The sequence below is a fragment of the Schistocerca americana genome, chromosome X (genome assembly GCF_021461395.2).
Source record: "Schistocerca americana isolate TAMUIC-IGC-003095 chromosome X, iqSchAmer2.1, whole genome shotgun sequence".
In the NCBI taxonomy this organism is placed as follows: Eukaryota; Metazoa; Arthropoda; class Insecta; order Orthoptera; family Acrididae; genus Schistocerca; species Schistocerca americana.
This window is the reverse complement of record NC_060130.1, coordinates 584207324-584231286: the sequence shown is the minus strand read 5'-3', so window position 1 is coordinate 584231286 and position 23963 is coordinate 584207324. Positions and strand designations below refer to the sequence as shown.

The 23963-nt window shown below is 41.9% G+C and overlaps 1 protein-coding gene across 1 annotated transcript in view; it reads left to right on the top strand.

The window, feature by feature from the left end:
* The window catches only part of LOC124556191 (protein trachealess-like), a 319751-nt gene that overhangs the window by 258523 nt on the left and 37265 nt on the right, over positions 1–23963 (top strand). Inside the window, exons 9-10 of the mRNA XM_047130185.1 lie at positions 8269–8538; positions 15329–15516. Coding sequence (XP_046986141.1) covers positions 8269–8538; positions 15329–15516 — 458 coding nt within the window. The remainder of the gene's footprint in view (positions 1–8268; positions 8539–15328; positions 15517–23963) is intronic.

Genomic DNA, 23963 nt, shown 5'->3' with positions numbered 1-23963 from the left:
GACAAAGATATTCTGCGTCCTCATGTGTTAACTCTCATGCGGTAATATCGTGGTGCCATTTTTCAACAGGACAATGCTTGTCCACTCACTGCACGTGTCTCTGTGATCTGTGTGCTTGATGATGAGGTACTCACGTGGGAAAGATACCCAGGTCTGTCCTCGATATAACATATGTGGGACCAGCACAGAAGTCTATTCCGTCCCATTCAATTCCGTATCTAGTATATCAAGAACCATCTGGGGGCTAGCTTGGTCAGGAGAAGTTACGACGGCTTTATAAATCCGTTCCTTACCAAATCAATGTATGCATCAAGGCCAGATAAAGTGCAACGTCACACTGATAAGAAGGCTCATGCTGCCAATTATTTGTAAATTTGACCCATCTTCGTAATCACCAGAGTAACATTACATATCTCCTCAGTTTCTTGAAGTTTCCTTTCGTTTTCTCCCCTCTTCCGGGTGGTTCACTTGTTATGTCAGGCAGTGTATCTTGCGCACTTGAGTTTCTCCCGGTGTATAAACTGCCCAGACACCTTATAGTACACAGTTGGGTGACGTTTCAACAACCGCCAAGTTGAAGATGTCACCTGCATTTCCGTAAATTGTTCGTAGGTGGAATAACTTTTTTTCATAGCTGGATCCTAAGGCTGTCAATAATTCTGAGGGAATGTCGTCTATTCTAGGGAACTTGTTTCTAATAAGGGCTCTGTCAAATTCTTCACATAGTATCATATCTCCCATCTTATCTTCATTTGCTCCCTCTCTCTTATAAGCTCGACATAAATTGAGTCATCCCAAACCAAAATCGTCTTATCCAGTCTGACGTAAATATGATGTTAACAGTATTTGTCTGTGTTATTTGCTTTGCTACAGACTTCAACACTCCTTTCACTCTACTAAACTGGATAGTTCGTCATTAACTTCAAATGTATTCGACACCATAAACGTAAAAAAAACATTGTTTAATGTTTCATCGCCAGTCATTGAGATACAACTTCATGATTTTAAGTTCTAGATAAAACATCAAGTTTATTTTCACGTTGGTTACATTCACATTCTATTGTCAGAATAAATGCATCATGTAAAATTGGAACAGTTTCACTTTACAATAGTATTTTGCGTTTGCGCTTAACCATATAAACAAGAATCATGTGGGCGTCCTCATCTTTGAGACCAGCTAATCTCTCTACGTTAGCCGTACAAAATATTTCTTATGTCTCACCACATATTGATTTACACGCCCCTGCGCAATTTCCACTGGCGCATACAACGATAACAGGTGAGGTGAGCAGCTGCAGACCTCTCAGGAAACTAGCTGTCACTGCCACGATCAGGAGTCAACCAACAGCCTGTAACTGAATTTTAGGCTGTTTTAATATTCCTAAAGAGTAAGATTTGACTGGATCATTCTGATTGCTGACTACATGATGAGAATGAGGATTGACAGAGAGCAACTCTTTTTCCTGCAAATGCGAGCTACATCTCACATTGTCATTGATATCATTTGTCCTCCGTCGTCTTGCTCTTCAGTAGAGTCCTCCACCACAGCCTGTCCTGTTGGTCATACTTGCCCTGATGTTCTGCACAGCCTAATAGCTACTTTGATAGCTTGTGCTGAATCTTTGTGATACCACCTGGAAGTGAACCCACAAACTTCTCTAAGGGTACCAGTTTCGTGACAATATGTGTATATTCATTTCATCTGTCAGAAGTTCCGTGCCAGCGTGGCCTGCAGTGGGTGCGGCTGAATTCACCTCAATCAATAGCCGCCACGAGTGGCTCGTCAGAATACATGTACGCGTGAATTCGCATTGTGCCGTTCATCAGGGAACGATTATCTGCAGCGTTAACAACATCAGCCTGCTTCTTTCTGTCCATCTCAGATATTGTTAACCACGCAGTGGGTACATCTGCTGCAACTGTCATCACAAGCACCAGAACGCTTAACATCAGGATAACAAGTGCGTTCGATTAGGATTTCTGGTCTTTTGGTAAGGATAACATTACTGCAATTGTCTCTATCGTCCAAGCTCTAGTTTCCGTAGAAAAAATTATGAATTTAGGTTTCAGAATGTCACTAAACTTTCTTTTATATTTCACTATCTTTACGTCAGCCTATAAAATATGGGTAGGGCCCAACGTTAGGATTTGGATTTCAGTAACTTTTTATTTCCACTGCATATTCAGCATCTCTCACTCAAAATGAAGTTAATAAGTCCACACATCACTCTACCTGTCAGAGAAGACCCCTTTTTCGCAGTAATCTTTGTTGATGATTCCTCACGAAGAAGAAAAAGTGAGAACGGAAATTCGTATTTCATCAAAGTCTGAAGACCGAAAATGATGAATCAGATTTAGTTCTGTCAGATACCATTGCCTCTTATGACAATATGAACATAGAGCAAGGAGAAATATCTACATTAACAAAAAAAGTTAATCTCCTAAAGGAATGATCTAACTGAAACATCCTTTTGCCCCTGTGCTTCCTACGGCTGAGTACTTAAATAAGATATTCCATTACCTGCATTGTCCAAACTTGCTGAAAATTCTTGCTCTTGCCACCACATGTTCAACAGGATGTAGTATCATACTAGGATGCAACTGGACTGACGGTTTGATGAATTCTGTTACATTTATAATAGAGACTCATACTATCCTAAAAGACCATTTTCATTCACTTTTTCTACTCCTTCCGTGTAATCAATTTCATCAGTATCTCTTTATAAGGAACGGAGTGTAAAACAAGTATCACACATTTGGTTCAATAAGTTCAGTCCACATTTCTGACCATATTAAACTACCTCAATTAAAGGTGGATCATACAGGCAAGACAGGCAGAAGTTACTGACGTGGGAAGTCGTACAGTCACTCCAGAGCTTTGGAAAAGAAACAAAACCGTAGAGATAAAGACGCATTTGGACGTGAACAAGAGGACTTGAAAGCAAAAGGAAGCTGTAGGTTTTCGGCGTATTAGAGTTTTATGCAAGGCAGTAATTCGAGAGCAGTGATCCTCTAGCAGTATTATCCGAGAGCGTGTAACGGACTTTCCTGCTTTACGTATCCATTATATGTCCCTTAACATTTCTACAGCTACCTGTCTCCTAACAGGTCTTTCAATTCTTTTATCATAACAGAGCTGCAAATTATTGGTTCCTGACTGTTCTTCCAATACCTTTCGGCTGCATTTTGTAAAGCTAGAATCCAGTTCCAGGGCGGGACATAGCTAAAACCATCGCAGAGGCTCATTAAAGCAAACGTTGATCTGACGAAACGAAAATTTCTTTCAGGTAAAAAGACGAAATACGATAATGCAGGAAACAATCTCCAGAGAAGTGGCGAAAATAATGTGCGTGGGGAGGAGACCATAAAAATCGCCCATGAAGAACTTTAGGGAGCTCATAATGTAAGGACTGGAGGACACAGGAGCTGCAGCGAAAAAAGCTGGATTACTGTATTAGAAATCCATATACAAGAATTTCGGCGTGTTAGATTCTCTCGATAACCTTTCACTCGTCTACATGTTACACTTTCTGAAAACGCCACCGTTGAAGACTAACGAAAACGTAAGTAGAGTCCGTACCTCTTACAGACTACAGTGAGCGGACAGCGCTCTCTTTTTAAAATTCCACCTGCCGCGACACACAGATACCGCAGCGTGCTACGAATGCCGTGACGCGATTTGAGCGGGATGGGAATTGCTAATTTAATTAGCGTTAATAACACACCGACCTACCTCCGACGGATTTCAGTCTGCCAAGGAAAAAGAAAAGAAGCAGGCCGCGTCTCGAGGAGGAATTCAGTTAGAGTGTGTGTGAGGGAAATTTTTAATGTGTTTTATGTTTTATTCGGCGTGTCCGCGGAGCCGGGCGGGCGCGCGCCGCTGGGGTATTTTTAAGCGCTATTTGGCCAATTTCCACACTTTTGTCCACGAGCCGCGCGGCTTCTAACCCTCCCTCATCCCCTGTGCGCACTTTTTGTGTGTGTCGGAACGAGGACTATTGAATTGTTGGTGCGATTGTAGAGGGCGGCGCTTGCGTATGCAAGTCGCGCGCGCGGGCGGATGTGCCGCACATCTCAAGTTGTGGCGCGTCCCCCGCCGTGCGACGAGCCCGCGCCACTCGGCTCGCTCTGCTACGTTCATAAACAAATTCGCCTTAATTCTCTTCCCCGTTTTTGTTGCCCTTTGATTATTCTACGTTCGGGAGCTCTGAACCGTGAGAAGGCCTTACCGCGAAGTTATATTGCTGCCATCTGATAGGGAATCGCGCACAAAATGATTCACAATTTCATTGGGAAGCTTTCGGTCTTAAAGCTGAACTGCTATACCAAATGCGCCACGTGTCAGCTTTGTTCGAGTGTAAAGGTCTGAGTTATCGTTGTGTCATATTGAGGGTGAAACGCGTAAGGTGTAACACCACTTTTATATCGTGAACCGTACAAGATATCGAAAGGAGAGTGTCAAGGAAATGAAAAAAACGAGTGCAGCACATCTGTTAATGTAGGTAGTAAAACACCTATCAAAAGTATCCTAAAACGTGCTCAAATTGAAAGGTAAGGTGGCCGGAATATGTATTGCGGTTTAAGCAGTGCCAAGTGGGTCTCTCTTACCAGGCAACAAGAATAACAATTTTGAAAACGCGGTATTTGTTAACTATGTGCAGAGCTGTGGATCCGCTTCCAAACAGTCTGGTTTGCTTCATTTCTTTCGTAAATGATGCAAGGTGACTGTCTCTGCAAAATTTCGAAGAAATATTTCCATTTTGAAAACAAGAGTTCACAATGAATCATGTAACCTGTGGGAAGCAATAAAAGAACTAAAAGTTAAAGATAAGGTTAAAGTACGTGGCTTTTTTAATGTGAAATATCTTCTATTGACACTGTAACATGAATTTCCTGAAACATGCAGCCTCGCGAGAACTCTTAAGTCAAGTCTTTACAAATATTTTGATTGTCCCGAAAGCTGTTATTCAGTACGTCTTGTTCCGCAATGTTTGTAATGGCGGCTTGGCTCTAGCTCTTTTAAGAAAAAATTAGTTATTCTGCAAAATCTCTGAGACATTGGATTGTAAGACAAATGTCCAGTTGCCATGGAAGTTAATGCTATAACATCGAACGGAACTATTTGCATGGACATAGAGAACTTTGTGAATCTTGCTTTAATTCTCTTTTCTGGAAGAGAGTTTTAATCTCGAATTGTTCGCTGTATTTTTAAAATAACCGAAAGTAATTTTCTCACAGTTTCCTATCTTAGCGTAAAACAATAGTACAATAATGTGTACGCTGCTACGTAGTTCATCATCACTGCCTCGTCATCTTATACAGTGAGTAAATGGAACGTGTTGTAGCATCAACCAATAGTCTCCGAGGAAGATTTCTTTTTCGTCTCCACATGTTTACCGAGGCTGATTGCTGCTGTAAGTTTCATCGTCATCGACTTTATTTAAATAATATTTCTGACTGGGATGACAAGTTTCCATGAATACATAAGTTTAAAGTAAATCCCTCTGCATCTTCATACAGAGATCTTGACACACATGTCTAGTCTAACTACACAGCGCAGCGAAGGCGCTTATAAGAAACTGTAACGGAAGTTTCAAGCAGTGAAATCCAAAATACAACACGTAAGATCTGTTTTGGGAATTTATGTATACAAAACTTTTCTACAAAACGAAGTATTTTTCTTTGAGTTTCCGATCATGTAAATCGAAAACGAACGAGAACAGAATTTATCAGCTGACATATAGCGAAGTTCATAATATTAGCAGCAAAGATATAGCATATGACGGCACAAGGAAACCAACAAGAACAAATGTAACTTTCATTTCATTATTTCACTCTCTGTCTGCCATAGCTATTGTTATTGTAGCTTGCATTACGATATCCAGAATCGAAAAGTATTTAGATTCTTTCCGTGTCGAAGCCCATATACTAACATTAGCATGAAAACTTTCCATCGTGTGTCACATCACCTCTCGTAGTACTTAGAAACATACAAAAGTTTTCATTGAGCCTCTTCTCAGCATGGTTCGTGACTTGTAACCAGTGGAAAGAAGTACCTTTTAACTTAAAACTATTATCAGTGTCTAGACGGGCGTTGTGGTTATTTTACTCGTAGAGCAATTTCTATTAAGGTCTTCTGTTCATTTATTATTGGCTGCGCTCAGAAATCGAATCTTTCAAAAAAAACATACATGGACTCACGTCTTCTGCCTTAAATAATTTTGCTTTTGTGCTTATTTCATGCTCGTCCTCCCTTTTATTGTGAAATGAAATGGCTGCAGTGTGTTAAAAAGTCCTCCTTAGCGGTTCATTTCTCGATGAAATAGGAAATAAATTCTGCGCTTTCCCTTTCATATAATTTCCACGTATAAAAATTATAGATGGTATGTGGATTTTATGGCTGCTTGACTATGGTGAAATAAGGAATGTAGCAGGGCTTTAAAAGATAAGAAAATGTCCATTTATTTGCGTAACCACGTACAAAATATAACAAAGTAATAGAGTCAGCGGGGGTGGAATACTCTAATGTAAGTTCAAGAATAATTTTCAGACGACCGTTATCAAACATTTTTGACTATTGTTATCCAAAAATTGTACAAAAAATCTCGAGATGGTGGAAAGGCAATCTTAGCACTACTTCCTGTTTCTGGTTGTTGTCGAATAACGCCATACGACGCATGATGTTAGTTAAGCTAACTCCGAGAAATTCCGTGGTTAATACTTCAACTGATCAGTGATTGTACTTCCCTGTGATGATTAAGTGTTGCTTCATCTATTACCATTGATCAAAAGAAGAATCTGCGTCCAGCGAGAGCCAAAAATGAAAAAAATACGATATAAGTTTAATGTGATGTTTAATACAAACGGGGGAAAAATAGTTATTGCGAAGACCCAGCTGAGGACTTATGCAGAGCTATATACTCAAAAAGCAGACAGAATGTTGGATTCTATTCCTTTCGTTGTGCGCACAAGAGGCAACACGAACTCATTCCTGTTGCTGGAAAACATAGAGTACTGTGCTTAACCACATTACTTCTCATGTGTACTTTATTGTGGCTCACACAACACTTACAAATTTACAATGGTTTCAAAATTTTTCAAATTTTTTATTCACAAGATTCTAGATCTTCTTCATTTAGTATTACATCAGAGTCAGTGCAAAATGAACATGAGTTATGATGTATCTCGTTTGATACGTCATGCCAGATATTGCGGTTGTCTGCTCAGTGTACTTAGAATGTGCAGAGTCTCATGTAGAACACATGAACTGGAGGTAAAATGTGAGCCAGGTACCCTGAAAACTCAAATTTTCCATGCCACTGTCAGAATATATATGGCAAACTACATTTTCGATAATATGGCTGCATGGAAGTATGCATATACCTGAAGACTACTTCCTGCAAACATTTCATTGAGATTGGTTAACATTTACGATAAAAAAGAGGCCATTGAACTAAGAAAAACAAACTTACGGGAAAATGGATTTTAAAATGTTATTAAAAAATGAATACTCGTACAAGACACATACCCATTAACATTCACCAGCACCATACGTTTTCCCTTCCTGCTCTAGTAAGGCTTCCTCTTTTGTGTTTTCAAGACAAGTTAGCCTTTTCCTTTAGTTTTTCGTTCTTCAGGCAGCATCTTGTGACCTGCTTGATCCGTCATTGATCTCTAAGCAAGCAGATCTTGTTCTGGGAAGGTGATAAAGCAGTGCTGCTTTTTTCAATCTTCAAATACCCCATACTGTACAGAGAAACAGCTTCTAGAAGACCCCAAAGATGTTCCTTTTTCTTTTCTTTTTTTCTTTGGGACACTTGAACCAAATGATACTGCGCCAACTTTCATTTGAATTTTGTGTCTTGTTGTCAGTGCATCTTGTCAGCAGTGAATCAGATGCAAGTCTCTCATAGACAGGTACTATCTTGACAACATTGAAAGCTGTGACGCTCTTGTAATTCGAATAGAGACAAATCGTTTTTGGATCTGAGAGTAAATACTCTGAAGATGTGAAATAGGCAATCAAATTTTTTCGAAAAAAACTGATGTTTTAGGCACAATCTTCAGGCATCGCATGGCAGAAAACCGTATCACCTTAGAGGCTGAACGACATTGGTTCTCCTTACGACGTATGCCATACGACTCTCTCTCTCTCTCTCTCTCTCTTTACGTGGATATTCACACTGCTCTGACCAGCTTCTGTATATACTCGTATGATTCCTTTCATGTCAGCTTATAACTTGACTGTCGTTTCTCGTTCGGTTGCAGTGATCAACAAGGGGCAGGTGATGACGCAGTATTACAGGTTAATGAACAAGAGCGGAGGCTACACGTGGGTGCAGACGTGCGCCACCGTCGTCTGCAACTCGAAGAACGCAGACGAGCAGAACATCATCTGCGTCAACTACATTATCAGCGGACGCGAGTACGAGAACGTGGTGATGGACTGCTGCCAGATGGACGACGCCGTGCCGCAGACAGTCAAGAGGGAGGACAACGACCCCGAGAACCCCTCTCCCGACGCCGACAGGCCCGGCGGTACGTTGCAGACACTCGCAGCTGCCTTTACAGTCTAAGCTTCGCTTCTCAGTATGTGTTTTCGGCTCCCTACTAGTCTCACAACACCCTTCCAGGAAGGAAAATTGATACAGCATGCCACCCTTGCAGACATACTGCTCCATGTCCTCCTCTGTTTACTTCACCAAGTAGTCAGAGTGGAAGAGAATTTTACCGACAGACTTTCAGATATATAGTCTGTAAGATTGTTATTAGGTAACAAAGATTAATCATTCCTTACGTACTGTCTGGTCTGATACCGACGTGCTGCACAGGCATGTCATTGAGAAGCGTGGTAGATGTCTACTAACGGAAGGAAGGAAGATTTGGGCTTAACGCCGAGGTCATTAGAGGCGGAGCACAAGCTCGGAATGTTGGAGAGATTAGGGAGGAAATTGGCCATGCTCCTTAAAAGGAATCACTCTGTGGTTTGCCTGGAGTTATTTAGGGAAATCAAGGAAAATCTAAGTCTGAATGGTCCGACGCGGATTTGAACTCTCATCCTCCAGAATGTAAGTCTATTGTGCTAACCATTGCACCTGCGCTAGTAGATGGTAAGGAAGATAAATTTTATGCTCGCCATTTCTGACATCTGTACTGTTACCTCATGAAATCGTAATTGCATTAGAGAAGAGAAAAATCAATGAACTGTGCCATCAATAAAACAACCCTGGCGTAAAACAGACAGTCCTACGTGTACTGATGCTCCATACACATACCAACAGCTGTTCAAAATGTTAACTTACAACATCGCGACAAACTGTATAGACAGTCCTGCGAGCTGCAGAAATTTGTTTTCATACCTAGCAATCAGGCCGATAGACGCGTTGAGACGAACCTCGTACACAAATCTGTTCACACCATCTTAGGAACAAATGGTCGTCAGTGCCATATCACTCAAAGCGCTGCGAAGTAGGATATTCCCTAACACAACCTGGTAAGCTTGCGGCCAATACTGCATACTGAAACGGTCTAGGCACTAGGCAATGGTACTATAATACCAAAAGTAAAAAAAACGGTGAAATAGTCGAAGATAAACCCAATTAATTTGTAATGAATCGTAGGACATCATCATATATTTATACTAAAACGGACAGAAATGGCCTATGAATAACTTCTGAATGTATGCCAGTAGAGAAAACCGGTATGAGTAGATGTGTTCATATAGGACCTGAGCAATAGATGTTAATTACCTCCCTCCTTGAAAATTGCAGAAAAATGCAGGATAATGTGCACTGTTTCACACCTACACTAGTAACCTCAACATGATTCAATTTCAAGGGTGGTACCCCTAGATACAATGTTTTAAGGAATTCCGTGTACTTTGACATATTCTATATTAGCGTTAAAATATACCTCTGGTAACACAATAGAGAAATACGTTGCAGAGGTGTTCATCCAGTATCAAAACCTGGCGCTATGATAAGAACCCGTTTTAGTACTGTCTTAGAATCACCCAATATTACAAAATTTCTCACAAAAAATTGACTTTTTAAAACAGTTTATAATCACCTTGATTTTGGGATTATATCCCTAGCAGCATCCGCTTATAATTCTAATTTGTTAATGTGCAAATTTCTCTATCCATTAACCTCTTTGCAAGTGTGAAAATGTGATCCTAACGATGTTAGAATCTCTTAACTTAGGTTAGGTATCAGTGACGGCACACTTACAGGATCGATGAGGAGTAGGTAAATAATAAAGTAATCAAACAGTTTTTAAAAATCGAGATTAATATTAACACTATCACATCAAAATTTTGATTGTTCTAAAATCGAAGAAAATCAGGCTACCATACATCAAATTTGACACAATTGAAATAATAATCAGACAAGTCCTGTTATTTAGAGACTTTAGTCACAAAAACAGCAGATGCTCGAGATAAAAAAAGAATTACAACTGCAAAATATTGTTTAATGAAAAGAGAAACTGTTAGGAAAGAAATTACTCAGTGTGGAAGGGAAGAGAGAGCGTATCACGACGTTTGTGTGGAATATGCTGCTCTATGGTGGTTGAAGCTTGATTTAAAGGCGATTGAGATGTGATTGTGAGAAAACTAAGGATGGTCTGTTACGAAAATATGCAAAAAGGATCTGCACTGAAGTGACTTTAAAATAGTTAAAGAAGGAAGTAATTTCTATGGCTACTTTTCAAGAGACGAAGACAAAATTTTTAACAATTTATTTATAAACAGTATTTCTTACAAATATTTCAGAAGGAAAAATCAGAGGTAAGAAAAACAGCAAGATAGAATCAAAAAAATACTGGACGAAACAATAATTTTACGTTATTAAGGAATGAAAGGAACAGAACAAAGCAGAGAGGAATGGTTTCAACACGGCATGGCCTTTAGGTGACTGAAATAAAGAAAAACATGGAAACTCAAATTTAATATGATATATAATTAATTTCAAATTCTCCGCTTTATTTACATTTAAAACTGTGTGCATCGTTGGTTACACAGTCGTTTCAGTTTGTTGTCAGGCTCCAGTAGTGCAGTGATAACTACGCTCAAGGGGGCCGGGGCCTGAGTGACAGTAATGACACGTCGGCCATTATGTGCCGGCTGTACTTGGAGTCGAGTCACAAATGTAATTTCCGTCCGTGGATCATTCTGTAACAGAGAAGGCACATGGCCTTAATCTCGACCCACCCTGCCTGATTTGCATATCGGAACCGAATGCATTAGAAGACGCCCCTTTCCACAATACGCATTTAACCTGCTTCTCTCCTAGTAGTTGATATAACGTGAATTTAGCTTAGACTTAAATGAGAACTACTTGCTAGTTGATGAGTATCACATGACTGAGATACTGTTCTCATTTCTGCTATTTCTCATTACTTTCATCTTTCTTCGACTTACTCTAAACCCACAGTCTGTACTCATTGGACTGCTCATTCCAGTCAGCAGGTCATGTAATTCTTCTTCACTTTCACTGAGGATAGCAGTGTCATCAGCGAATCTTATCATTGGTATCCTTTCACCATGAATTTTAATTCCACTCTATCGTTATAGTTTACCCGTATTTTTCTCAGAATTTCGAACATCTTGCACCATTTGACATCTAATGGAAAAGTGCTCATAGTTCTTAATGTATGCTTTTTACTGCTCATGTTACTAGACACTTTTGTCTTGTTTTGGTCGGTACTGCCGCCTCTGAAAGCTTGTCGGTGGAGTTATAGTTCGCCCTATTTCTTCTGACATGGCATTCGAACAAATGTAAGTTTCTGATTCGCTTGTAAAGTGTGTCTGTCCGCTAAGAGATACTTATTCTAAATGTTTTCCTATTGAAAATCACTCTGTCCATTTACTGGGGTAGGTAGTTTGCAGATGGAGCACACCTGCTTAGTAGACTCAGCTAGTTCGGTGAGATCGTGTCGTCCAAGGGCCAGCGAATTTAATAAAAAGACGCCTACCGACACCAGGAAGCGTCAGCGAACATTTTGCATCTAACAGAAGCCGTCTCCCACGATATAATCTATCAGCCCTAGACGTTAGTTGCGAAGACTTCGAAACCCCATGAATGCTGCCTGATCCGCACACTTATTAGTGGACATTAATGTGGGCTGTGCCCACCCTTCGCCTTTATGACGGCTCGCACTCTGCTCAGGATTTAATTAAATGAAATGAAATGAGCTACGGCATTGTTGGCCGGGAGGTCCCATCCGGGGAAGTTCGGCCGCCATCCGGGGAAGTTCGGCCGCCAGGTGCAAGTCTTATTGCAGTCGACGCCACATTGGACGACTTGCGTGCAGGTGATGAGGATGAAATGATGATGAGGACAACACAACACCCAGTCCTCGAGCGGAGAAAAATCTCCAACCCCGCCGGGAATCGAACCCGGGCCCGCTGCATGTGAGGCAAGTACGTTACCACCCAGCTGAGCAGGCAGACCCATTTAATGAGGTGTATGAGTGTCTGTTCAGGAAAGGTAGTCCAGTCATCCTCAGGAGCCGAAACCAGATAAGGTAGTGATGTAGCATGTTGAGGTCTGGAACGAAGCTGACGCTCTAACTCATTCCAGAAGTGTTCCATTGGTATCAGGTCGGGGCTCTGGACAGGCTAGTCCATTTCAGGAATTTCATTGCCCACAAACCATTACCTCACCAATGTTACTTCATGGCAGGTTGCATTGTCCTCATGAGTCAATCATCGTGTCCGAATTGTTCCTCTACTGTACGAAATACACTATGCGATGAAATGTGTTAATGTCCTTACGCACTTAGCGTTGTCTTATGCGCAATAACGGAGCCACACTGTGTCCAAGAAAAAGACTCCTATGCATAACATCACCTCCTCTGTACTTCACTGCTGACACTGCACATGATGGCGGCTAACGCTCTCCAGGCATTCGCCAAACCCAAGACCTTTCGTCGACCTGTCATAGGGTATAGGGTGATTCATCACGCCAGATCACTCGTTTCCATCCACTGTCCAGTGGCGTCCCTCTTTACACCGCCTCAAGCGCCACTTAGCACTGACTACATGATGTGTGGCTTGTGATAAGTCAGTGTTCTAGCTAGAATACTGATAGCCTTTGAGATTCACGAATGATTACTTCCGATGATTTCATGCATTTTTTTACTACCACTCTGCAATGCTCGGCAGTCCCTGTCTGCCAGTACACGAGATCTACCTGCTCTTGGTTTAGCTTTGGCTCTTGCTTCTCGTTTTCACTTCACGAGCACATCACCAACGGTTGGCCTGGGCGCCGTTAGGAGGGCTGAAACGTCCGAAGTAGTTTTGATATTCAGGTGATATCCAAAAAATATTCCACGATCGAAGACACTGAGCCCTGCTGACAGACCCATTCTGATCGTAGTGCTTCTTTACTGACAACACTTTACTCCCCGCTTCGTTTTACACTGGCAGATCCGTCTCTCGTGGCATTTAGTGGGCAGTTGCATAGTTCATAAGGGTCTCCACATACTTTTGATCAGTTAGTGTATCTGCTGCTAGCCGATCTTTGAAATCATACAATATCGTCACGAAGCGGCAGCAAGGGCTCTGTTGTTGAACATGAGCGAGATGTGTAGGCAGCAGCTGTGTGAACCAAAGCACACTACTGCCAATAAACCATGCTATTGATAGACGTATTTTCTTCTTCTTCTTCTTCTTTTTAAGGAAGGATAGGAAGATAGAAGGCAGTCGCAATCCCATTGGTATTTTATTGGTCCTGCATATTCACATTTCAGCTACAAGTGGCATCTTCAGTACATTTGAGTGGGTTACCATCCAAGGAACTCGCAGCAGTACATGACTAGATTAGATTAGACTCGATTAAGTTTTCGTTCCGTAGACCTAAAAATGTGATGATTCTCGTGAGTGTGGAACATGTTAAAGAGTGTAAGATAAAAAGCATAGAACATTTGAATGTAATACTGATTTCCCTGATCATTTGTCAGGAGATTGTGAAGATATGTGAACACGTTACAGTAAACTGGAACTGTTAATATTTGCAGAATTAATACATTGTCAGAATGAAACATAGTTATGCACCTTCAATAAATTTTTCATATACACAGTACGTAACCTTGATTGTTGTGAAGTGCTGCCAAAACTGAAATCTAACAGACATTTTTACCTAAGCTGGTCTAACAGTTTCTGTTAAGATATTCATCTATCGAGCTGAAGTGTTCCTGGTGCGTCTGATACTCAGGCGATATCCAAAAACTAGTCCACGATCGAAGACAATGAGATCTCCTGATGCGGCTCATTCTGCTGTTACTGCTTCTTTACTGACAACACAGTACACACCGCTTCGTTTTACACTTGCCGGTTGGTCATTCGTGACTTTACTAGTGTACAGGAAGAACGTAACTCACTCAAATGTACTGAAGATGGCTTTTTATAGCTGAAATCTGAATATGCAAGAGTCACAAAGAAAAGTAATGCGACTGCGACAGATTTCTATAGTCCTATCCTTCCTCAAGTTAAGCTTTGGTCGTTGCGCACAAAGGTTCCTTATGGAACCAAAGTTTTTTTTTTATTTTTTTTTTTAGAATCTGTATTCAATCCAATAATATCATACATAATAACCCACCACCTTATACATTAGTGGGTCTTAACATCTACAATACAATTCAATGATGTTAGCAGCATTTTCTATTTCTAGTTTTAATCTACTTACATGCTACAGGAAACGATGAGCTAGTTGTTCAATGGGTAAGAACTAATCTCTGCTCTAATCTAACTATTCTAGAAGCTACTTCCAGCAGCGTTACAGGAGTGCCAGTTATTGTATAAACCTACTTTTTGGCCGTGCCCACCTATCTAATCCCAGTGGGCGTGCCCCTCGCACCGGGCTGGCCTTTAGAAAATCGCTGCAGGTTCTGTATGGTGATGTCCTGATCTACTTCCTACTGACAATTATCTATCTACTAGGTCACTATCGGTGTGCAATTGTCAAGTTCGGGTGTTTGCGTCCCCCTGTTCCAGGACGTGGCGGATTAACCAAAGTTGTTTAAGACATATTTTCGGTAGTAGTCGTCTCTTCGTGATGCTACTTGGACGAAATGACTCTGCGATAATAGTGTGATTATACAGTCGCGGGCTGAAGGTTAGCCTGCTTTTCGTATGCAGAAGATAAGATGACGAGCGGTTAGAGAACTGGCATGCCCCTCCCGGTTAATTCGTAACCTGTATCCTTTCTCGTGTTTTTTCGGGCAGATTTAGCGTCTCTCTGTGCCTGCGCCCTCGGCGAGGGTCTATCTGGCCAGCCTCGATTTCATGTTTGAAGCAGAGAAAGACGACGGCGGGTTGCGGTTGCAGGTCGCAGCAGCGGCGCGGGCGCGGCCAGCCAGCAGCAGCCGCCGCAGCAGCCGCAGCCGGAGCCCCACCGGTCGCCGCCGGACCTGGAGGAGGGCTCTTCGCAGGGCGCGGCCGGCGCCGGCGCGGGCGCTGGCGCGGGGGAGCCGCACGGCAGACGGCTCGCCGCCCCCGCACCCGGCCCATCGCAGGTAACGCCCCAGTCTGGGACAAGCCAGCACTCAGGAACCTACGGAGCTCAGTACGGGGGTCTTTCAATAACTAATGCAACACACTTTTTCTGAAAGTAGGTTGGTTTTATTCAGGATTCCAGTACACCATACTATTCCCCACTCGCCGGCCGGTGTGGCCGAGCGGTTCTAGGCGCTACAGTCTGGAACCGCGCGACCGCTACTGTTGCAGGTTCCAATCCTGCCTCGGGCATGGATGTGTGTGATGTCTTTAGGTTTAAGTCGTTCTGAGTTCTAGGGGACTGATGACCTCAGCAGTTAAGTCCCATAGAGCTCAGAGCCATATTCCCCACTCTTTTTGCTACAGAACCCAATTTTTCGACGTAATCTCCGTTCAATACGACGGCCTTCGCTACCTTACTGGGAAGGCCCGTATGCCCGCACGCTACCGCTATACTGGTGGACGTCAGAGCCCACGTCTTGCTACATCAATAACCTGCCCATCATCCATGTAAGCTTCCCACGGATTGCACCTTTCATTGGGCGAAGCAGATGGAAGTCGGAAGGTGCGACGTCCGAGCTGTAGGATGGATGAGGAAGAACAGTCCAATGAAGTACTGTGACCTCTCGGGCGCGCAGGCTCTTGGGCGAGTGTATCAGCACTACCTCCAGAGAAGTCCAGTTGAAGAGCGAGATGTTTTATTGTGATCTGTCGAGCATGTCAGATGAGAATTTCCGCACGTTCTATCTTTGTAGGAGTCACATCTGTGTGCTGCCGGCCAGCACGGGGGAGATCGGACAGATTTGCGCGACCTTGTTGCAATAATGACAGACACCACGTCCGATGACTCACTGAGCGTTTGTTTATTGCCAGGTCTCCGTAGACACTTTGCAAGCGCCTATGAATATCTGCGATGCTCTAGTTTTCGCCAAAAGAAACTCAATTACAGCACTATGCTTGGAATGAACCTCCGTTACAGATTCCATTTTGCAGACTACGTATAGCTCCGCCACCTATCGGAACTTCATGAAACTATAGGGGCTGAAGCGGGAAAATTCCGCAATGTCCCGCAACAAATTCCGAATTTTTCCAACTGACTCTGGCCGAGAAAAAAATGTGTTGCATTACTTATTGAACGCCGCTCGTACAGAGTTGGAATGACCACTCCGTGAAGCCGAAACGTGACTCTTGATGTCACAACCCCCATGATAGCACAGGGAAAACTGGCAAATTGTTCTGTTAAACGGAAGAGTGGCAATTTTTGTGAGCGGCCCCTCTCGCCGGAGGTTCGAGTCCTCCCTCGGGCATGGGTGTGTGTGTTGTTCTTAGCATAAGTTAGTTTAAGTAGTGTGTAAGTCTAGGGACCGAGGACCTAAGCAGTTTGGTCCCTTAGGAACTCTCTCTCTCTTTCTCTCTCTCTCTCTCTCTCTCTCTCTCTCTCTCTCTCTCTCTCTCTCACACACACACACACACACACACACACACACACACACACACACACACACTCACACACACACAAACGCGCGCGCAAAATTTTTGTTTACTGATACAACGTGACGCTATCTAGTTTCATTTTGTGTTGCAATGATTGAATCATTAGAGAGTCGCAAACCTGAGAACTACTAACAACTCCGAATGTTACTCACCAACATGGCATAGCCACCAAACACCGTTATTGATATTACAACTTGAGTCAGGAAGAAAGGTACATGCTTTGTGGGGTGATAGTGTTAGTGATTCTGAACAAAAAACTTCGAATAGACGGATGCCCTATTCCGAATGCATTCCAAGATAGAACACATGTACGGTACATTGTTATTTATTTTCTGTATTATTCAAACATTGTCATTGTTTACAACATACCACAGTATTATAGAGGAAACTGGGACCAATAATTTCATACAGGACACTTTTGCTCCATCAATTCGGTAAACTATCCTAATTTAGCCTAGAAAAACTACCTAAGCTACAGCACATGTGCATCGCCCAAGATTTTCAATATTCTCGCGCTCTGTTCGAACAAATTATGAGTCCTAATTGGTCTTTTTGTACGAAATTTAATTTAGTTTAATTTTGTACTGCGACACGTTTTCTTTGGAGGTTGCCATTTTCGAGTTATTCAAGAAAAACGTATAAAAGTGATATCAATGTGTTCTATCTCGGAAACAGTTTGGAGTATGACGTAAGTCCATACGAAGTTTGTTGTTCAAAATCACTAATACTGTAACCCTCAAAGCCTGTGTCTTTCCTCCTGACTCACCCTGTATACGGAGAGAGACCCTTTAGTACTTTTTGTAATGCATCGCACTATAGGTTTAGTTTGTAGCTCACTGAACGAATCACTAGAAATTCACAAGCACTAATAACAACGCCGAACGCCCCTCACAAAAGTGTTCTAGCTGAAAAACAATGTCACGGATTTCTGCACAAAGGCGCCTTTAAGGAGGCTACAACGTGACATGGTCTAGGATTGGTTTGTAGTTTACTGAATGAATTGGTGGAAAGTTGCAGGCATAAGCACTATTAACAACTCCGAATGCTCCTCACGAATACAGCGTACCCGACAAATATCATCATAGATTTCTGGTCAAAGATGGCTTTTAGTAGACTCTACAACGTGACATTATACACGTATGTTTGGTTTGTAGCACGCACCGGATAGTTCCAAGAGCAAGCACTACTAACAACTCTGAACGCCTCTCTTGTGGATAGTCGCCAGAGCAAGCACTACTAACAACGCCCCTCATCACTACGGCGTAACCGACCAATACCGTCATGGTTTTCTGGGCGAAGACACCTTTAAGTACTTTCTTCAGTGTGATATTGTCTAGGTTTAGTTTGTAGTTCACCAAACGAATCACTGGAAAGCCGCAAGCACAATCACTTGTAAGTACGCTGAACACACCTCACCAATATGGCGCAGCCGCCAAACACCGTCACAAATTTTTGTGCCAACACTAAAGGGAGGTTGTTTTTATGCATTTATACTTAGTGAACTCTAAAGATGCAATAGGAGAAAAATGTGATATTTCAACTAAAAGACACTTTCATATCACGTTATGCACGTGCCACTGGGCTCGTGTGGGACATCTGTGTCTATGAAAAATCAGAATCTATACATTAAAATCGGCCCACTAATGCCAATAATATTGACTCTATGTTCAACGGATGATTTTCATTGACACACAACCCCTAGAGTACGTGGCAGTGCATGGAATGGCTTGATATATACAGCGGTAGGTAATGCCATTTTCCTTTTTGAACTATTCGATGCATCGTAAGGGCAGGTAAAAGCGTGTGAGGGAAAGAAGTTCGGATTTATACGAGGCATCGGTAAAAGGAGGAGGATCAATGATTACAATGGACGGCAATTTATTTGCCCTTAAGACACTTGATCGCCACGAATCCTTAAAAAAGATAGACTTCAACGTCTGTAACACGTTAAATATGGACAACAAAAATAATGTCATAATCTTAACTACGTATTCCTCTAATACAGTTAACAACACAAGTTCATGAACATGGGGATACTATTAAAGATATAATTCGCTTTATGCAATTGGTGGATATGGAGGACAGTATGGGACGAAGGCTTCGAAAAAGTTTCATTTAAACTCTCAGACATTAGCACGTTACCCTTTAGGAATAGATGCACTAGGAATTTAAGTGTGCTCTACTACTATAATCAGTCCCACTGGAGTGAAAGCAGGGAGAGAACAGTCATGTTACCAGCCGGATGCCATAATAGCGAAACCCACGTTAAATTCCATAATTGCAAGATGAGAAGATACCGTTACACATGTTGGTACTCATTCTGCCCGTAATTTCACGTATGACAACACAAAACACAGTATTGCGCATTGGATGCAAGATAAGGAACACATGGCAGGTTCTGCTCAGTACAGTCATGTTCAATAACGGGTGGAGCCCAGTAACTCGGATTAATATTCTCAAAAGACGGCTGCGGAATAACTGAGTGTGATCGGTGAAGGCTATGGTATTCTCATTTTATCAGCTCAGACTGAGTTTCGATTGACTAAGTTGTCATGTGTTAGTATGGTTACTGACAAAGGACCATGGGGCTGATCCCGGCGGAGGTTCGAGTCCTCCCTCGGGCATGGGTGTGTGTGTTTGTCCTTAGGATAATTTAGGTTAAGTAGTGTGTAAGCTTAGGGACTGATGACCATAGCAGTTAAGTCCCTTAAGATTTCACACACATTTGAACATTTTGAACAAACTACCATGACCAAAAGCACGATTTTAACATGTTGAAATAACACGAATTCTGAAAGAAAAGTATTTGAAAGTTTCATGAACAAACACGTATTTAATTTAGGAATGAAGAAATGCATGAAATGCTAATCTCATTAAACTATATTCACACTTGGGTAGATCTCACTGCCAAAGGCTGTCTCACAAAAAGGGATTTTACGTGTAAAAAAGAGTGTATACAACCAAAAATATGACCTCAAAATGGAGTCATCGAATTTTAACTCTGTGTGGAACAGATGAAAAAGCGCTGATGCAGATGAAAAACCGCTGCATGGTGAAAAATCAACTCTATACCTAATCCCAAACCATATCAGAAAACTCAAGAAAGATACTATTTTATACTCGCGAGGCCCCGACAAGGACCGTCTGAACGTTCACAAAATTTCCGCGGGTCCGTCCTCGCCAAGTGGTGGGGAGGACCTGAACCGTTACTTGTTATCAGCCGCAGGTCAGTGAGGTTGAAAGAGAACGGGACATCTCTTAACTCGCCCTGCGTTTACTGCTAAACCCCCCCCCCCCCCTTCTACCAGAATACTGCAATGTTTACCAAGCGAGGTGGCGCCGTTGTTACACTCTAGACTTGCATTCTGGAGGAAGACGGTTCAAATACACGTCTGGTTGTCATGATTTAGGTTTTCCGTGATTTCCCTAAATCGTTCCAGGAAAATTTGAAGATTGTTCTTTTGCAAAGGTCGCGGTCGGTTTCCTTTCCCACCGTTTCGTAATCCGTGATTGTTCTCGTTATGTTTGTAGAAGCGCTAACGGAAAGAAGTATGGATCAAAAAGGTATCACTCCGTAATAAATAAACACATTTTCATGCACATTCTTCTTCTAGAGGCTCCTCACAACAGTAAAAGAGTGAAACTCAATGTGACTCACGTATTACTGACATGTTTGTAAGTACGAGGTGACAAATATTACGAAACGGAACTGACAGTACCTTTTTAAGACGCCTTTAACTAGTCTCTACAACGTGACATCAACTAGGTTTAGTTTGTTTTTCAATGAAAGGATCATTAAAAAGTTGAAAGCAGTAGCACTACCAACAATTCCGAACGCTGCTCGGCCGGATGGAGTAGCCGCTGAACGCCGTCACGGATGTAAAGACGCCTTTGAGCAGTGTCTCCAGTTTATTATTCAATTCGTTGAGAGGACTGGACAGCATCAGAGAAAACACTTAACAAAAACAATTTCGCTGACTTCGTGAAATGTTTGAATAAATATGAAGACGCGCTTAAAAGTTCTATGGGTGCCACAGAGATACAGTTGACATTAACGAAGTGAGCACGTGGTTTTACTCGGCGATTGTCTTGAATAAGTGTCTTTAGTCGACATAAAAGTTTTTTGGGTCTGCTACCGCGTTTTATACATTTTGACGCGGTACGATACCCAGAAAACTTTTATGTCGACTGACTGGTCGCGGAAGCCTACGCAATTATAAGTGTTTTTAGCTTTCTTTTTGCGTCATATTTGTTTACACGCTCAAGTTTTCAACGACTTCCTCTGTCGTCGAATTAGTCGTTGACGTCGTCGTCGTCGCCGCCAGGAGTTAACTGTCGTATTAATAGGCCGTGTGGGACTTTCGTATATAGTTGGCCGAATTATGTCATGGGGGTGACACGAAGCCACGGAACTAATATGATAATGAGCAAGGATCTGGAGGTAGTAAGGTGCTGAGCATAAATTAAATGCCGGCCGGGGTGGCCGAGCGATTCTAGGCGCTACAGTCTGGAACCGCGCGACCGCTACGGTCGCAGGTTCGAATCCTGCCTCGGGCATGGATGTGTGTGATGTCCTTAGGTTAGTTAGGTTTAAGTAGTTCTAAGTTCTAGGGGACTGATGAGCTCAGAAGTTAAGTCCCATAGTGCTCAGAACCATTTGAACCATAAATTAAATAATTCTTTTAACATAAACACAGAGGCCAAATTTAACATCAACAAAGATGAGCATCACTTATTCCCCACATAGGCCGAGTATAACATAAATAATTAGGAACCATTAAGCTCATGGAAATATGATAAACAAAAAACCTTAAATTAAAATTTCTGCAGTAGTATAGAGGATTTATTTCTTGTAATCAAAACTAAACAAACTCTTTGAACTCTATAAATACTAGAAAATCACCCCAGAGGTAATTACTGGTTCTAACAGCAGTTTTGGCTACTTGGGAGTCAATATTACAAAGACCATAATGTGCATACGCTTGAAACATTAAAAAAAACTTTCGAGGTAGCAGAGTATGCAACTTCTACACGGACTTTAAAATAACATGGTGAACATTAGCAAATCAACAAACATAAGCAGTTATTCACAAGAGCAACCAAAGATAAATCCAATGCAAATAAAGGGACTGAAACGTGTGGATTAAACAAATTAACGGTAACCAGTTTGAGCTAGGCCCACATCCCGAACGGTTGCTCGATTCAGTACAGATTCTAAAATATACATACAGAAAATAAATTAAATTTACATAACATATTAATGGCAAATAGCGCACAGGCCTTCAACCATGACAAAGAAAATGAGGGTAGACAACAGAGTTCGTTTGACCCGTCAGTCATGGGATTAACAGACCAGAATTTACATAACTGTATAAATTACAACACACATATGGGACTTTTAATCTTAACTTACAAGGAAAAGTCTTAATGAACCTAAACCCAGAGAGTTCAGGAACCAGTAGTGCAGGTAAAGGCTAATCTTTCTAAATCAACGTTAACTGACAATGAAAACATTTTTAATATACCTAAACATAGAAAACACATGCACCATTAGTTCAGGTAAAAGAAAGTCTTTCTAGACCAGGTACTCACTAACAGAACAAGATAAAATGGAAGCCCTCTTACAGCCGAATAAATGTTTAACTAGAGCACGTCCGTATTACCGGCGACTCTCCAGTAGGGTTAGAGACACTCCTCAAAGTAAACACCAGCCATCCAAACATGGCGAGCGCACGTCCACAGTTTAGCAATCTCAGGATGCGATCCAGATAAACTTCTCACCAGTCAATCCGCAGCAGACTTCCAGTGTGAGCTACGCGCGCGTTTAACTTCCGCTCGAGGCACCGCAAAGGTGCCACGTACAGAGACATCAAAGAAACTGTAACTATGTGACAAAACCCAAAGTCGTTCCATAACCAAAGCACGGCTCAGGAGCTTTGATATGGTACCAGGAATTATGTCGATGTCGGTGATGGAGGAACCTTAGTTGAGATGTGATTGCTTCAGATGATGGATAACCCAGCTTATTTCTTTGTAGCCTTTTACCATCGTGTGTGTTTTCCATGCACTTCTAAGGGTGCAGCTACTGTCTCGGTTAAAGTTGTATTTTCTGATCTCAATGGTTTCTTTGATGACAGACTCCCAGTATGTAGGTGCATGGCAACAAATATAACCGTGGTAGCATACGAATGTATGGAAGTTTCGTGAATTCGTGATGTCTCCATGACGTAATTTGGACTACTACATATGAAAGTATCACACAGCCTATTGGTGTGACAACTAACTCCTGACGACAGTGACAGAGGAAGGCAATGAAAGAATGTGCATGTAAACAAATCTGACGTGATAAAATACTAAAAAAAATTGTCAATTAATGAAGTTGGTTTTTATTATGTTGGTTCTTCAAGTAACCTATGCCCTACCAGTTAACTATGTCTTCTTTATAGCATCATTTGTCCTCCATCGACCTACATAAGACAGAATCAACCACATCTACCGGTGTGTCTCAAGACTTTGCCCTTTCCCCTCTCATTTACATCCTGTACACTGCAGGCATTACTAGTCGTACAACCCTCACCTATCCCCGGCATTATGCTCACGTCTCTACATACCTAGATACCCGGCACAGGCTCCAATTCCTCTATGCCATCATCTTTGGCCGCACTACTCATCCTTCCCGTGGTCTAGGTTTCCTCATCTCTCCATCTGCAACTAATCTATTCCTCTCACTAGCACACTAAAGCATTTAGGACTAACACTCGACAGAAAAGTAATGTGAATTGCACACCCCCTTATCACCCATCACAAACGCCGGACACTCACTGAAACTACTAACCGTGCTATCCTAGACCTGCATCCTTCTACTATTTTCCTCACTTACAAATCCCACAGCCACCCAATCCTAATTAATGCCATTGTTTTCTTGATCTCTGCCTTTTACAAATCCTACAAACTCCTAGATATCATAGAAAAT